Source organism: Procambarus clarkii, chromosome 23 (genome assembly GCF_040958095.1).
Source record: "Procambarus clarkii isolate CNS0578487 chromosome 23, FALCON_Pclarkii_2.0, whole genome shotgun sequence".
In the NCBI taxonomy this organism is placed as follows: Eukaryota; Metazoa; Arthropoda; class Malacostraca; order Decapoda; family Cambaridae; genus Procambarus; species Procambarus clarkii.
This window is the reverse complement of record NC_091172.1, coordinates 31,883,577-31,901,617: the sequence shown is the minus strand read 5'-3', so window position 1 is coordinate 31,901,617 and position 18,041 is coordinate 31,883,577. Positions and strand designations below refer to the sequence as shown.

Sequence of the window (18,041 nt, the reverse complement as noted above, 5' to 3'; positions counted from 1 at the left end):
TTAAATCTTGCAATCACCCTATAAATAAATAAAAAATGTTTGGTAAGACATTCACACTTCACTCTATGATACTGTATCAAGCTACAGATTATATAGGGCCAATATAGGACACTCACACCTCACATAATACTTAATGATACTATATCAAGCTACAGATTATATATATACAGGGCCAACAAAGGACACTCACACCTCACTCAGTGATATTATATCAAGCTACAGATTATATAGGACCAATATAGGACACTCCCACCTCATTCTACTATTTAATGAGCTAATATATAGTATACATATTATTAGTAAAGGACAAATTAAATTGACATCCCATATAGTCTTTATGGACATTTTCTCAAGAGCACAGCTTTAAATAGATGTGGTTATACAGTACTGTATTTTAAAAAATCATTTGGTAGGCTCAAATGTTGGAATGCCTTAAAGGAGTCACTTACTGATATACAATTACTGTGTGTGTGTGTGTGTGTGTGTGTGTGTGTGTGTGTGTGTGTGCGTATATTTATATATATATATATATATATATATATATATATATATATATATATATATATATATATATATATATATATATATATATATATATATATATATATATATATATATATATATATATATATGTCGTACCTAATAGCCAGAACGCACTTCTCAGTCAACTATGCATGGCCCAATTTGCCTAATAAGCCAAGTTTTCATGAATTAATGTTTTTTCGAGTACCTAACCTACCTAACCGAACCTAACCTAACTTTTTCTGCTACCTAACCTAACCTAACCGATAGAGATAGGTTAGGTTAGGTTAGGTAGGGTTGGTTAGGTTCTGTCATATATCTACGTTAATTTTAACTCCAATAAATTTTTTTTACCTCATACATAATGAAATGGGTAGCTTTATCATTTCATAAGAAAATAAAATGAGAAAATATATTAATTCAGGAAAACTTGGCTTATTAGGCAAATCGGGCCTTGCATAGTAGGCTGAGAAGTGGGTTCTGGCTACTAGGTACGACATATATATATATATATATATATATATATATATATATATATATATATATATATATATATATATATATATATATATATATATATATATATATATATATATATATATATATATATATATATATATATAAATAATATACAAAAACTAGACCATCCTCACTACTGAAACGCATGTTGTCATTCAATAATGCATTAGTCTGTATGTAGGGAACACAGGGGGGAGGGGGGGGGGAAGGGAATCCTTATACAGTGAATGAGATACTGTAATGTCTTTATGTATCAGATTTAGGTACTTAGCTGACATTGGATATATGCAGCTGAAATTTTTTTATGGCTAATTTTCAAATAATTTCACCTATTAAGTGGAATATACTTGAAATAAGATTGTATGTACTGTATTGGAGTTTGTTGCCTTAATTTACCAAGTGTCTTGTATAATGATTATGTTATTAAGACAATTCAATTTCTTTTCAGTTATCTTGGATCTGGTGGACGCTTTGGGTGGTTTCTACCCAAGAGTTTGCTTGATCGGGATTTTATTTTAGATCACTGGAGATCTTACACTAACCCAACTTCAAAAGCCCTTCGACTGTTTTCTAGGACATACGAAGGTAAGTGACAAATATACACTGTACTTTATAGTACTTTATTTTTTTTTGTTTTGTTTAAGTAAAAGATTAGTTTTGTGAGCATTAAATCTTTGAGTCCAGTGCTGTATCTTCAAAAGTTTTTTTGACTGAAATATTGCTTTGTTATTAAATTAAAACAACCATAATTATTAAACAGTGTCCATGAGCTGATAAGAAAAAACCAGCGTTGAATGTAATGAAACACCATTTTCTGGGTGAGACCCGGAGGCTCCCCGGAGCTATACCGGGCTGGTGTGTATATATTAGACCGTGGCAACAGTCAATCGAAGGAGTTCTAGGCCTACCGGGGACCAGAGCCAGAACCTGGCCCCCCCCTCAAGAGAGGCACGAGGAGCAATGGCCTAAAGACACCCCCGTGTAATTGGAAGCAGTCTTTGTCTGCCATCTACCAGGTCAGGCATCCAGAAAGGTAGGAATTCCAAAACAAACTACTGCTGATTAAATAATTGCAAACCGAAAGCCGAACTAACAACAGAACTCTTCAATCAAAACCAAGGAAACCAGTATGACGTAACGACAAACACCGCATATTCATCTGCACAACCCTTCCCTCCCCGGGAGGGGGAGGGAGGGGGACAGAGGGGTCCCAGACCTCTGCGCCGGCAACTCTCCCCAGTTCAGAGGCTGAGTATCAAAAACGCGAAAAAAACGCCGACCAGAGGGAGGGAGGGATTCCGAGGAGCCTTTGGGTCTCACCCAGAAAGTGGCGTTTCATTACATTCAATGCTGGTTTTCTGTGAAGGGCCCCTTCGGCTTCCCGGAGCTACCTAACCAAAGAAAAAGAAAAAAGGGACTTACCCAGGTGGCAGTCATCACTCGCTCCTCAACTTGAAGTCGAGACAACTGGCTGCAACCTGTGATCTAAGGCTACACATGCCTAAGAAGGGCCAGGAACATTAACAAGATTCCGTGCGGCCAGGACCCTGTTCGACCTCCAAGCCCCATGCCCGAATGTCAGCCCAGGACATATTCCCCAAAACAGCAGCCAAAGCCGCGAACTTGCAAACATCATGGGCATGGGGATAGACTGCAGGCTGGTTGAACCGAATAATCCTGTGGACGACCTGGGAGACCCACACCCTGGAACAGGGAAGAAGGGAAACCGGGTCCACCCAAAGTGCGTCCCTGCTACAGAGGCTGTAGCGCGCAGATAACGGCGAAGAGCCGCAACCGGACACAAAACATGATGCACCCCCGGCCGAACCAACCAAGCATCAATAACCCAAGGACCCCCTTCGGAAAGCAACAGACTCATTCTTCGCCAGAAAAGGAGGAGAAGGCTGCAAACAAACGAAACGACCACCAGGAGCGAAAGAGCCGAAACCCTTTCACCGGAGAAGAGCGTGAAGCTCCTCAACTCGACCCCAGAGGCCAAAGTCAACAAGAAAAGAGCCTTAGAAAAACAATCCTGAACCAAAGGGGCCACCACAAACCGAGGAGAAGAGAGAAAAGAGAGCACCCGGTCCAACGATCAGGATGGCTCAGGCGGTGCATGAGCAGGCCGGAGGTGAAAAAAGCATGAGAAAGCTTGCGGAATGGAACAGAAGTGACATCCATCCCAAAAGCAATCTGCAGCAGCTCCGCCAGCGCCGCTTGATACGAGGCGACAGTATTAGGCATAAGATGACGGTCCTGAAACAACCAAGAGAGAAAGGACAAAACAACCCGATCAGAAATAACAACCGACATAGACACAAAAAATGCCTAAAGGACCGACTGCTATGATGGTCTACCCGCTGGGTAGGGTGTGGCTTTGTCGGCTGTTCTGGTTCCTTCAGGGACGTCTCTTCCACCTCTCGCGACCACTGGGTTCGGCCTCTGGGGGCAGTGCGTCAGTTGCTGCGTCGCCGGCTTTCTCTTCGGGTTTTTCGGGGTTTAGTGCCTTGGCGCCTACCTGAGCCCTCGCTCGATGTGTTCATGGACGCATCGTCTCTTGGCTGGGGCTTTGTGTCCAGAGCTCACCAGGTCGGCCAGGGGAAGTGTATTCCTTCCTTCCGTTGCGCTCTCAACACGGTGTGGGAGTTTGCAACTGTGTGGGTGTCACTCTGGAGGATTCGGGTCTTTCGCTGATCGACGGTCTGGCTCCATTCTGACTGTTCCCCAGTGGTTCATTGCCTGAACCGCGGGGGTTCGATGCGATCCTTGGCTCTTTAGGGCTGGTTGCTTCGGGTGACTCATCTGCTCAGTTCTGGGGGTTTGGCTCTCCTGGCAGTTCCTGTTCGTAAGGGGGGGGGGGGGTGTCCAATGTCCTGGCGGACGGCCTGTCCCGATTCATTCCCCTGTCCATGGAATGAACGATCAACGCAGACTCGTTCTGTTGGCTCTGCCAGACGTTTGGGCCTCTGGAAGTGAATCTCTTTGCGTCAGCATGGTTGAAGCATTTCCCGGTATAAATGGCACCCTTCCCCGACTGCGAGGCCATCGGGGTCGATGCCTTCAGGCAGCACTGGGCAAGGTGGGGATACCTATATACCTATACCTCCCCCCCCCGGTTCAGGGTTGAGCTGTTGCTCCAAGTCCTGGCTCGCTTGTAGACTTACCAGGGGAGAGTTGTCCTCTTGGCCCCTTGGTGGCTGGCCCAGTCTTGGTTTCAGGCGCTGCCTGCTCGGTGTCCATACCCGAGAGTCTTCCCGTGGCTCCGCCTCTTTCAGGATATCGGTCCTATCGGTCAGTGCCTGACCATCACGAGGCTGGTTCGCTCTTCTCCTCAAGTCTTCGCATCGGGTCTTTCTAACTCGAGTCTATCACCATTTGTATGGGGTGCAAGTGGCTTCGTTGTTGGTCTCCCATATGCGGGCTTCGTCTCGGCAGCAGTATGAGGTTTCCTGGCGGTCCTTCTGATTTTTCCTATCACTGGTGTACTTCAGTCTCTGATAGGGTTGTTTTGTCCTTCCTGTCGTGGTTGTTTCAGGACCATCATCTTATGCCGAATACTGTCGGGGAGCATCATGCTCTCCTCTGGCGCAGGGGCTTCTGCTCTTTTGGTTCTGGTGGTAGGTTTGTTTGGTTGCAGCTGTCTCCTTCTTTTCTGGTAAAGAATGAGACTGCTGTTTTCCAGAGGGGTCCTTGGGTTGTTGATACTTGGTTGGTCAGGCTAGGGGTGCATTATGTTTTGCGTCCGGTTACGGCTCTCCACCGTTATTTGCCGGTTTGCGGCTCTCCGCCTTTGTGGCGGCTCTTGTGCCACAGCTTTGGTGGACGAGGATGCGCTGTGGGTTGATCCAGTTTTGCTCCTTCCCTGTTCCCGGGCTCAGGTCTCCCTGGTCATTTGCCAGATTACTAAGGCTAGCCAGCCTGCGATCTATCTTCGTGCCCATGACGTGCATAAGTTTACTACTTTGGCTGGCATCTTTGGCAAAATGTCTTGGGTTGACATTTGGGCACAGGATTTTTGGAGGTCGAACAGGGTCCTGGCAGCTCGCTATCTTGTCAATGTCCTTGGCCCTCGTAGGGCTTAATTTTGCTAATTTTAGTTTGGAGAGTTCTATCCACTCATTCGGCTTTCGGTAGCAATAGTTTCACCAGAATAGAGAGTTTGTTTTGGGGTGCCTACCTTTCTGGATGCCAGATCCGGCTAATGGCAGATATAGAATGATCCCAACCACACGGGTTTTTTTTATAGGCCATTGTCCTTCGTGCCTCTCTTGAGGGGGGGGGGCCAGGTTCTGGCCCATGTACCCCAGTAGGCAAGAACTCTGTGCACATTGATGCCAGAAAGTTATACATATCCATTCAGCCTGGATAGCTCTGGGAAGCCTCTGGACTCACCCAAAAAATGACGTTTCATTACATTCAACGCTGGTTTTTTAAGTTTTAGTTTTGTTCTCCTTTGTTTATTATCTGATTTTGTTGTAACCTTTACATCCTGGAGAGTATATACTTGTCCCTAACTTTGTGAAGATTGAATGAAATTGGTCAACAAATAAATCAGTCACAACTCGCAGAACTTGGGACAAATGTCAAAAAGGTTCATTCAGTGTTTGTCAGGTAGGCTGCTCCATGTTTCTTAAAAAAAAAAATAAAAAAAACGAAAGAAAAAATTTAACAAATTTGAAAAATGGACAAATGCCATAAAGGTTTGTTCAGGTAGGATGTTCCATTATAACATTCTTTCTTTGTTTCAAACGTGTTCAATTTGTTTTGTATTTTTCATTTATTAGTAATGGAGCAGCCTACCTGACAAACACTGAACAAACCTTTTGCTATAAAAAATGAAAAAAAAAAATTGAACAAATTTGAAAGAAGGACAAATGTCATAAAGGTTTATTCAGTGTATGTTAGGTAGGATGCTCCATCATTTAAAAAATCGAATATCATATTGATGTTTTTCAGTGGTGGAACAGATTATTTTTATTTCCAATACAGTATTTTAAATGGGGAAATTCATTTTGAAAGATGAGCATTTTACATGAAGAGCTCAGTGCCGTAACGGATTAAATTAGTTAATCAAGGTACCAATGTATTATAATTATCACTATATTTTTTTTGGGGGGGTTATTTTTTCTAGACTTCATTTCAACACATATTGACCTACAACTTTCACATATTCGAGTACGAATGCCAAACAGTGTTTATTAAAACATAAAAGTAAAATAATGAATTAGAACTACCTTGTTCATTGTCGATAACTTCAACTTCGGTTATATTTATAACTATAATTTCAACTTTGAGTCAGATAAAAAAAATCCAGTTTCTGACTGATTCTCGCCATTTATACATATACAGTAGTGTGCACAGCTGTCTGTTCTACAATCCCTATAAAATGGATTTTACATAAAACCTAAATGTTAGGAGTTATAAATTTAGTATCTTTAAAATAATTATTGAAATCATATTATTGTATGATTTATTAATAATTTTATATATATATTTATTTTGCATCAGAGCTGCAGTCATTGTCCAGTGAGATGAAAGACCCAGAAACAGGAGAATTCTACTGCCCAGATAGCCTTGGGTGTAAAAAGGGGATGTACACACCATCACGTTGCACACGTGATCAGATATGTGCCGTCCTCTTTGCATCTTATGCTGGTAAGCTTTTCATATGTAATGCATATTCAATTTGAGTTGATGTGTTTTTGAGAATTAATACATTCCTTTCAACAAAAATTTTCTGGTCTGTGAATTTGTCAAAGATAATTATTGTGATGTCATTTATTATGGATTTTTAGGAAAATATTAGGTACAGTAATTTAGTTTTATGTAACAATATGTGGTGTTAGAAAGTGCCGACAGGCCACTTGTAGAATAACATGTTTGCCTATCATCACACTGTAAATATTACTAACAGTAAGAACTCATTTATAGTATATACATTGTATCACTCACACATAACCTCCTACTTTGTGGTTACCTTATATTGGTTCCGGGATAAACATCCCGTGGCCTGGTCTCTGCCCAGGCCTCCTGGTTGGTTGTCTGGTCAACCAGACTATTAGACACAGCTGCTTGCAGTATAATTTGTGAGTCACAGCCAGGTGAGCTAGGAAATGTACCTCCCACAAATGACTGCAGTATATGCTATTAAATATCTTGACATTAACACTTGTATTGCAGGCATATCTGCGTACGTAACCTCCTAGCAATCCCCCTAAAATTATTGTAATGGTTTATTTGGGATGGCTGACTCAGTAGTTCCTGAACCTCAAGTGATGGTATTACCATGCCTTAGAAAATTGTACCACCTTTGCCTACTGGAATCCAAGACAAGGATAATACAAGCTCGATAAGGCAAGGGGAAGCTTAGTATAGGAGATCAACCCATATACCAGAGAGAATAGGTACAACAAAGCAAGTTAGTGTTTAAAGGAAATTAGGAATCCCAAGGTAAACAACACAAGGTAAATGCATTGTACCATAATCATGATGTTCCGAACCACTGCCAAATGGTGACCCAGGTCACATATATTCTTGGTCAGCCTGTCACATCAGTCACGAGTATAACAAAGAGAAACCCACAACATCCACAGGAAGAAGGCAACAGAGCAGGAATAGGGAACAAATTCACAAGGGCCGTGATGAGGGTTCGAACCTACGTTCGAGAGTATCCCAGACGCTGCCTTAATCGACTGCACTACGACATGGTAAAAGAATTGCAACCAGAAGTTCTACTGCTCCTACTTGGACCCTGCAGCCTCTCCGAGACACAAACCAGGATTTTACGCAATTTCCCTATGCACTTGAGTTCTGTCAATAGGCCGTTCTACCTCTTCGCCCTTACTTCATTACACACAGAAATCACAATAGCGTGATGCATCAAATGAGCAAATCCATAAGGGCTGTGAAAAGGGTTCGAACCTACATCCGACAGCATCCCAGACGCTGCCTTAACCCTTAACTGCTAATGGGTCCTGAGGATATTTACACCCCTGTACGCAAGAAAAAAAATCTAAAAAATTATTTTGTCTTCTAAAAATGTTAATTTGTGTTCCCTGAGCTCGGGAAAAATAAAAAATAAAAATCGTAGGTGACATATTTTGGGCACAATAGGCTGAGGAAGTCTGGCAAAATGTGGGCGTTGACAGAGAGAGATCGTTAGAGTCGGTCAGCATCACCCGAGCCGGTCAGCATCACCCGTGCTGACAGGTGGGAGTTGCCACAAAGATATTATCACCTAATTATTTCAATGTCTCTGATTGATTTTTTCTTAGTTTTTTTCAGTAATATTATTCAATAGTGTGTATTGTGATATATTTATATAATAAAAGGGGTGAATCATTGCTATACTCAAAAGTATGGTGTGCATATTAGTGATTCAATTATTATGTTCATAAAACAATAAACAAATAGTTTTGCTGTTATTACACTCCATACACAGTTTATATATAAGTATCTGCATGCTTTGTTCACCATAACGAACCACTAAGTTGGTATTGTGAGTCGAAGAGCAACGAGGAGTGACCGCAACACACAGCCAGCCACTCGTTGCCACTCCCTCAACAACGCCTCACTCGCCCACTTTCTCCTCCCACCATCCTGTTTTTTTATTTTATCCACTATATCCACTCCACCTACAAGTTTTCCAAATTGGAAAACAAGCACTTGTTTGCTTGTTTTCTGATTGGGGAGTTTTGCCTGCTCGTTTGGCTTTCAGTTTGCAATTTTAAACTAGCTGTAGTTTGTTTTGAGATTCCAACCTTTCTCGGTGCCTGACCTGGTATATGGCAGACATAGACTGCTTCCAACTACATGGGGGTGTCTATAGGCCATTGTTCCCCATGCTTCTGTGTGGGGGCCAGGTTCTGGCTTGTGGTCCCCAGTAGGCTAAGAACTGCATCGATTGACTATTGCCACGGTCTAATATATACACATCAGCCCTGTATAGCTCCGGGGAGCTGGAGGGGCTCTTCAGAGAAAGTAAATTTATTAGATGATAGTTAAAAAGTAAATTAATTAGATAATCACTAAAAGGTAAATTAATTGGATAATAATATTAACATTTAAATAAAATAAAATAAGAAAACTGTATTCAAGAAAAATTTAATTAAACAATTATATTAAAGCTTATATGTCAGTCTAAAGCCATTTCCCAAACCCAGCATTAGCCATTGTGTGTAACTGGCTGGCAAGAAGTTGTAGTGGCTGGGTATGAAGATTGTGACATTCTCTTTCAGCAATACTTGGAAAAACATTTAAGTCATATATTTATTGGTACAGTAGTTTTACTGATTTTCATGATGAATTTTTACGTCAATGTGACCTTTGATGTGAACATAACTTCAGTATAGTAAATTCTTCATCTGTCATTATGATGTGAACACTTAACACTTGATTCTTTTACAGATAATTTCTCAAAGCCATTAGGAAAAATGTTAATATTTTATAATTTAAAATTGACCTATATACTGCACAGGACTGTTTTGAAAGTACATTTTTTTTAATTCATTTCAGATTATAATGTGACTAAGCTCATTAGTGGACAAATTGAATCTATGAAGGCCTATGTGAGAGTGGTGTGGATTGGACCAAACCTTGATCATAAATTTGTCCAGCGCAACAGCCACATTCCTGGGCATGATGAGCGATCAATTCTCATATTCCACTGGAGGCCATCTGTTCTTCTACAACCATTTGATTTTGTATCAGTGTCTTTTCCACCATGCATCGATAGAACAGTTGTAAGTTTTATTTGAGATTTTAAAATTAAATGTTGTTATTACAATTACATTATTAGTTAACATTTCAGCAGTGTATACAGTGCCTTTAAGTCACTTATGTTAACTTATGTATGAAAAAATACCAGATTTCTCCACTAAAGCTGGGCACAATATCAAATGAGTAAAAATTGGCGGGAGGGTGTGAGGGAATAATATAAATTACAGTACAGTGACACCTCGGCTTACAAATGCCCCTCTTCACAAATTTTTCAGGTTCGAGCCCAATTTCTTCATAAAATTTGAATCGGGTTATGAGCTTTGCCTCGAGTTACGTAATTTGTTGATACAGATATGGGTGACTGAGCGCGTGGTTCCTGGTGGCATGGTTGCCCACGCTTCAGTTTACCAGTGCCTCCCACCTAGTGTCGATCACGCTTGAATTCTTTGTAAAGAATTTCAGTGTTTTTCTGCTTTTTTTGATTTTGAACATAATAGTAGTTATTATATATCATGTCATGGGTCCCAAGAAAGTCACTGGTAATGTTCAACCTAAGAAAACACATGTGAGGATGAACATAGAGGAAAAACATGAGATCATTCGTAAACATGAAAATGGTACATGGGCTGTTGAAATAGCTAGGCAGACAACAAATCTTCAGGGGAGGAGGCGGCAGTAGAAGATGTTCCTTCCTCATTAATTAAGAAAATGTGTGCAGCATGGGAAGAACTGCAAAATTTTGCTGAAAAAACTCACCCAGATAAAGCTTTAGCAGGCCATTGCATTGACCTTATTAACCAATGCACTGCACAGAATGCCTTGAGGCGCTATATAGGGGATGTGCAGAGCGCCTCAGGGCGCTCGTAAGTATAGCATAGCATTCAAAACTCCTGTGGCTACATGGGGTTCACATCAGCTTCCTCAGAGCTCTAGTAAACAGACATCATTTAAAAAAAAAATCGTGGGCAACTTTCCCGGGTGTGAGAGCCTCAGTATTGAGTGAGCAACCAAGGCTGGTGCACACAGCATGAGCTAACAGCAGGAGGAACTGGCATGCACAGGCATGTTAAGAGGAGACAGCATGCACAGAGCTCCTGAACTCGTCCAATGAGGTGGTAGAGATACTTGGAATCAAGGTAGAAAATATTAATCTACTTATTATTTTATAATACAAATCGCCAGATGCAACAGTTGAGGAATTCACTGAACAGGTCCACAAAATAGAGAATATCCTTAATAACCTTGCAAACCCAGGACCAGATATTATCTTCCTTGGAAACTTCAATCTACCCAGAATAAAATGGAGAATAGTAAACAATAACATTATAGCAGGAAATCAACCTGGAAATAACCAACCACAGGTCAGAGAACTACTGAGATTCTGTGACAAATTCTTGCTCAGTCAGCAGACTACAGAACCAACTAGGAATGAAAACACGCTGGACCTGATATTCACTAACAATGATGAGCTAATAAGAGACATTACTGTCTCAGATACTATGTACTTGGACCACAAGCTCATTGAAGTGCAAACTAACATTAATAATGGTAGTAGGCTCAAAAGAAACAACAAACGAGAATTCAATAAATTCAGTTTTAATAATAAAAGGATAGACTCGGAGAAAATAAACAAGTGGTATGTGTGGTATGTGGTATGCAGTTAAATTAGTGGTATGCAGGCACAACGTGCCAGTGTGTGCACACGTGTGAACTTCTCACTGCCTGATGTTATAATGGAAGGGGGACTCCCCTTCCAAACAGTAACACCTCCTCCCTCCTCCTCACCATCTTCCATACACCAACAGCAGTCATCAGCAACGTAAGTAATAACTTGAACATAGTTTTGTAGGCTTATTTAGATGAATTAGGTATAAAATTTAGTTTGAAGTGGGGTTTTTGGGGTAGTCAGGAATGGATTAATTCATTTCCCATTATTTCTTATGAGAAAATATGCTTTGTAATACGAGTTTTCGGAATACGAGCTGTCTCCAGGAATGGATTAAACTCTTAAACCGAGGTACCACTGTATCTGGTATTATTTCACCATGATAGTATTGCCTGAGTGTGATACTGTGTACAATGTTCAGATATCAGTGAATCAATGTTGTTTAAGATGTTCACAGTGCTAGCCATAGCACACTGCCATTATTTCGTCCATCTAAGAATCTTCAAATGACTTCTCATGTTCCTTTACAAAATAAACGTTTGGAAAATTATTCATTTACAGGATTTAGTGACAAGGATTTTGATAATAGCAGGATTGTCGTAAAAATTATAGATGTGTGTAGTATGGTGGGAGGAGTATTCTTGGTGAGAGATGGAGGGAGAGGTAGCGTCGTCTGCTGGCTGATGTGTGGCAACATTTTATTGTCTGGAATCACCATACCAGTTTAGTGGTTCGCTATGGTGAACACAAATGTAGATACTTATATATATATGGCTGATATGGCCATAAGTATCCATATATATGATACTTATATATATATGGATACGTATGGCTTGTTCGCATTTGTGTTGCTCACGTGGCCCCTAAAAATGAGGTGATTTGATAAAATACCATGCCCAAGATTACCATCAGAGCGACGCCGGGATGATGGGGAAATAGCCTTGACTACCATCATCTTTTGTCCAGTTGTGATAGTTGAGTGGTTAAGGGCTTCTGTACACCAGATGCATAGTGCTCCTGGCAGTATGAGTTCGAGTTACTTCTGGGGTGTGGAGTTTTCAGTTGCATATTTGCCTGGGGGACCAATCAGGCTTGTTCGCATTTGTGTTGCTCACATGGCCCCTAAAAATGAGGTGATTTGGTATACCATGCCCAAGATTACCATCAGAGTGCTTGCGGGATGATGGGGAAATAGCCTCGGCTACCATCATCTTTTGTCAGGTCGTGTTATAACACGACCAGTTATAACAACCAATATAGCAAGTTGTAACAACGTTCTAATACGTCATAAACATGTTAAGCCAAGATGTAACAACTTTATTACAAGTGTGTGTGTGTGTGTGTTGGGAGGAGCCATTTTGGTGAGGGAGGTGGCGTCGTCTTCTAGCATCATCTGCTACCTGCTGTGTGACTTGTCATGCAGTGGCCACTATGCTGTTTGGACACCATACCAGCTGAGTTATATAGTTATGGTGAATAAAACATGTAGATACTTATATATAATGTGTACAAATAGTGTAATAAAAACAATAACTGTATGGTGGGAGGATGAATGTTGGCGAGTGGATGTTGAAGGAGGGTGGGAGGACTGGTTGGATGTGGCAGCCCACTCTTGTTTTTTGGGCTCACCATACCAACTTAGTGGCTCGTTATGATGAACACCAACGTAGATAGGTATACATAATGTGTGTATATAGTATAATAACAGCAAAAAAACTGTTTGATTAATAGTGGAATATAATATATATGTCACATATATAAGCCCCGTAATTTTGAGCATAGCAATGTTCCACACATTGAATGATATAAATTCCATAGATTACATAATTTAGAATAATATTACAGCAAAAAACCAGTGAAGAAAGAAATGAGAAACATCAAAATAATTGTGAAACGTTATATTTATGGCAACTGCCACCCCACGGGATAGCTCCATCACTCAGTGCCCATAATTGGCTTAACTTCCCAGCTCCATCACAGCTAAAATATGTCACATACAATATTTTTGTTTAGTTTCTCATGATCAGAGACTGCATTTTAATAATAAAAGAAGAGAAAATAATTTTTTGGAAAGAATTTATTTTCGGCGCACCACAGGGGTGTCATATTTTAATGCAGAGCAGTGTAGTGGTTAATGACAATGTGATGTCTCACTACAGATCTGTATTAAAATGAAGGGAAAAACAAATGTCTTTAGACAGATTTTTAGTAAGACAAGCATGCAGTGAGCCACAACCAGTTCCTAGTGGTATGCCTGCAAAACGTAGGAGAGAGAGAGAGTACTCCAGAGAAGTCATCACTGCCTTATGTTATAATGGAAGGGGACTCCCCTTCCAAACACTAACACCTTTCCTCCAACCCCCCTTCCTCACCGTCTTCCATGCACCAACAAGAGTCATCAGTAAAGATAAGCTATAACTTGTACATACTATAGTACTAAATATTTGTGTGTATTAGGTATGAAATGTACCTAGTATTTGAATATTAAAGTTAATGAAGTTAATATTTTTGGGAGTGTGAAATGGATTAATTCAATATACATGTACATTATTTCTTATGGGCAAATTTGTTTCGGTTACGAATTTTCGGGTTATTAACTGCCTCTGGGACTGGATTAAATTCATAAACGTACTTGAATATCAAAATTTTAAAATATCATTCATATAATTTTTTGGGCAGTGTACACTTTTGTAGTAGGAGCATTAGGATAGTATTAGTTTTCAATTATGTTATTAGACTAGAACATTGAGTAGATTCTCATTTGGGCCTTATGAAGAGTTCAGGTGTTTATAATTTACCTTTTCTTTTTCCAGAGGGCAGATGGAGATCCCCCTTATCAGTGCAAGTATGAAATGCATCGGTTTCATAAATTTATTTGGAAGAAGCTAAAGAGATATGCAAAATTTGCTTATTATGTAAGTTTTAGTTTAACATATTCTGTTCTTCAAAATAGAGTAACTGATTAATTATATACATATACAGTACTATAAATATATATATATACTGTATTTATATATAAAATAATAGACATACATACATACATACATACATACATACATACATACATACATACATACATACATACATACATACATACATACATACATACATGAGACCTCCGATTGGCGTGAAGTCACCAGTGGAGTCCCACAGGGCTCTGTACTCGGTCCTATCTTGTTTCTGATATATGTAAATGATCTCCCGGAGGGTATCGATTCATTTCTCTCAATGTTTGTGGACGATGCTAAAATTATGAGAAGGATTAAAACAGAAGAGGGCTGTTTGAGGCTTCAAGAAGACCTAGACAAGCTGAAGGAATGCTCGAACAAATGGTTGTTAGAGTTTAACCCAACCAAATGTAATGTAATGAAGATAGGTGTAGGGAGCAGGAGGCCAGATACAAGGTATCATCTGGGAGAGGAAATTCTTCAGGAGTCAGAGAAGGAAAAAGACTTGGGGGTTGATATCACGCCAGACCTGTCTCCTGCAGCACATATCAAGCAGATAACATCAGCGGCATATGCCAGGCTGGCCAACATACGAACGGCATTCAGAAACTTGTGTAAAGAATCATTCAGAACTTTGTATACCACATATGTCAGGCCAATCCTGGAGTATGCAGCCCCAGCATGGAGTCCATATCTAGTCAAGGATAAGACTAAACTGGAAAAGGTTCAAAGGTTTGCCACCAGACTAGTACCCGAGCTGAGAGGTATGAGCTACGAGGAGAGACTACGGGAATTAAACCTCACTTCGCTGAAGACAGAAGAGTTCGGGGGACATGATCACCACATTCAAGATTCTGAAGGGAATTGATAGGGTAGATAAAGACAGGCTATTTAACACAAGGAGCACACACACAAGGGGACACAGGTAGAAACTGAGTGCCCAAATGAGCCACAGAGATATTAGAAAGAACGTTTTTAGTGTCAGAGTGGTTGAATAATGGAATGCATTAGGAAGTGATGTGGTGGAGGCTGACTCCATACACAGTTTCAAGTGTAGATATGACAGAGCCCGATAGGCTCAGGAATCTGTACACCTGTTGATTGACGGTTGAGAGGCGGGACCAAAGAGCCAGAGCTCAACCCCCGCAAACACAACTAGGTGAGTACAACTAGGTGAATACATACATACATACATACATACATACATACATACATACATACATACATACATACATACATACATACATACATACATACATACATACATGCATACATAAATACATACATAAATACATACATACATAAATACATACATAAATACATACATACACACGAAGGCAGTTCTTAATTTACAAGGCCTTAAAATGGTTGTCCAAAATAAAGTGTCATGTTCAGGACTTATGAAATGTCTTCCAAAGTGAATGTCACCTACAAAATCCAAAGCAAAGCATCATTAAAGATACTTAATTTCCCGTATGTTTCAGGCTTTCCATAAAGTACAGATCAACCACACGGACTTCATGGATTTACTAAGCACATACAATTCATGGGAGAAAACACCTTCAACTCTTGATGAAGTTGCCTGCCATTGGATGCTGAACAATAAGGTATGCTGTTCTTCCTGCATATTTATCCACTAGGTCATTCATGCAGCCTTGCTTTTCCTCCTGCTTATTCACCCACCCACCTACTCACTTTCATATATCCTTGCTCATCTCCTGCATATTCGCACATGAGCTTATTCTCCCATCAGCTCCTTCACCTATGCATCTTTCACTCTTCACGGGCCCATTCATCCACTCACATTCATTCTCCTTGTAGCTTGCTTCATCACTTGTCAATCAATCGCTCCGTTTTTAATTTGTTGTGAGTCAGAATCTTTCCATTGCCTCTAATTTTGGTCAGAATCTATTGTCTACCAATATGCATTGTGTTGCAATGAATCATTTGTAGTTTACCTGTTGTTTATTTGTGGATGGTTTCAAAAGTTCTGTTTCTGTAGCCCAGCCTGTGTACAAGCTCTTTTGGTAATGAGTAGGTCAGTAATACTGTTGCTAGCAGTGACTCTCATGCCTATATTGAATAATAAGTTTCAGTACAGTTTCTAAGCTAAGCAGCTTACATATGTGGAGAGCTAGTTTCATAATTTGATTTGCTTATCATACTTTCCCCCTTTCTCCTCTAGTATATAATAGAGATAGTATATAATAGACAATTACATTTTAAGAATAACAAGCTTCCTCTTCACATTGATGCTCCTCTTTGATATTCAGTCATGACATTTTCAAATCTCTTCTGTTTTTACTTCCTCTGTCTTCCATAGTTATTTTGCTAATGTCCTCATAGTAACTATTTTTACACTCTACTGCCACAGTAAATCATCCATTAGATTTTTAAATGTTTTAATTTATGGGAAAATATCCTTATAATTAATGTGTGCTACTTGGTTTAATATTTGTTAATCTTTACATCAGAATCGCTGGGAAATGTGGCAGCCCGGGAGCACAAAGCATGAACTGAAGCTGGTTGGCCTTTTTCCGATAAGTGCCACAGAGTCTGAAAAACATAGGTTTACTGCTCCAGGCAGTGTTCCTGCATTCTTCATGGCAGTTGAGGCTGTGAATAATAATAAAAGCATCCTGAGTGACTTTTCTATTCATTCAATTGTTTTAAATGGAGCCTGCGAGCCTGCCATGGTAATGAGGCAATTCATTGAGATTCTTCAGAGGTCTTCTACCTTAGGGTTCTACAATGATATGGTAAATATAGAAATAATAATGCAAAATATTTAGTTGTTAATTACATTAAAAGAAGTGCTCTGTAAAAATCACATGCAACCATTTTAAAATGTGATAGAAATTAAACATGTCTGCATTGGTGAGGAGCGTGACCTTGGAATACTCTCATTCATGTGACTTTATCTTAACACAGTCAATGTTAAAATGACACCATAATATTTGTCAACACAACCATTATAACACAGAAGCAGATAGAACTGTGATATATAACTATCTCTTACTAGACACATTAAGGATTTGTAATATATTAATTCACAAAAGTGAATTAATATTCAGTAATTTGACTCACAATGGCAAGCCAAATATCAGCATTATAATAATAACAAAGTAATAATGTAATAATATTTATCTTTTCTGTGGGGAGCCCCTACGGCTCCCTGGAGCTTATCGGGCTAATGTATGTTATATTAGACCGGGACAGTAGCTAAGGAGTTCAGACCTACCAGGGACCAGCGCCAGAACCTGGCCCCTTCAGAGAGGTTTAAGGGAGCAATGCCCCTGGAAAACCCCCTTGTGGTTGGGGTTTTCCTTATCTGCCATCAACCGGGGTTAGGCATCCAGAAAGGTAGGCATAACAAAACAAACCCCACATGGTAAAAAACTAAAACATAAAACCGAACAGAAAGGTAGAAACTTTCTACAATCCCAAGGAAACAAGCAACCATCACACTTTACTGCCGCGCCGATTGTCCGCGCAGCCCTCCCCGCCCCGAGAGGGGGAGGGGGGAGCCCCGGATTTCACCACGCTGGCTGCCTAGCATCAGTTCATAAGTTAATGTCAACCGGGATAGACGCTTCTCTGGCCCCAGTTTCCTAGGCGGTGGCAGTGGCAGTGGTTTCATGGCAGTGTATGGCGTTCACTGCCATGTG

The 18,041-nt window shown here is 40.2% G+C and overlaps 1 protein-coding gene across 1 annotated transcript in view; it reads left to right on the top strand.

Annotated features, from left to right (window-relative positions):
- LOC123763973 (uncharacterized) overlaps positions 1–18,041 on the top strand; it is a 298,070-nt gene that overhangs the window by 194,495 nt on the left and 85,534 nt on the right. Inside the window, exons 7-12 of the mRNA XM_069330107.1 lie at positions 1,490–1,626; positions 6,550–6,696; positions 9,556–9,782; positions 14,239–14,340; positions 15,858–15,980; positions 16,848–17,132. Of these exons, the coding sequence (XP_069186208.1) occupies positions 1,490–1,626; positions 6,550–6,696; positions 9,556–9,782; positions 14,239–14,340; positions 15,858–15,980; positions 16,848–17,132 (1,021 nt within the window). The remainder of the gene's footprint in view (positions 1–1,489; positions 1,627–6,549; positions 6,697–9,555; positions 9,783–14,238; positions 14,341–15,857; positions 15,981–16,847; positions 17,133–18,041) is intronic.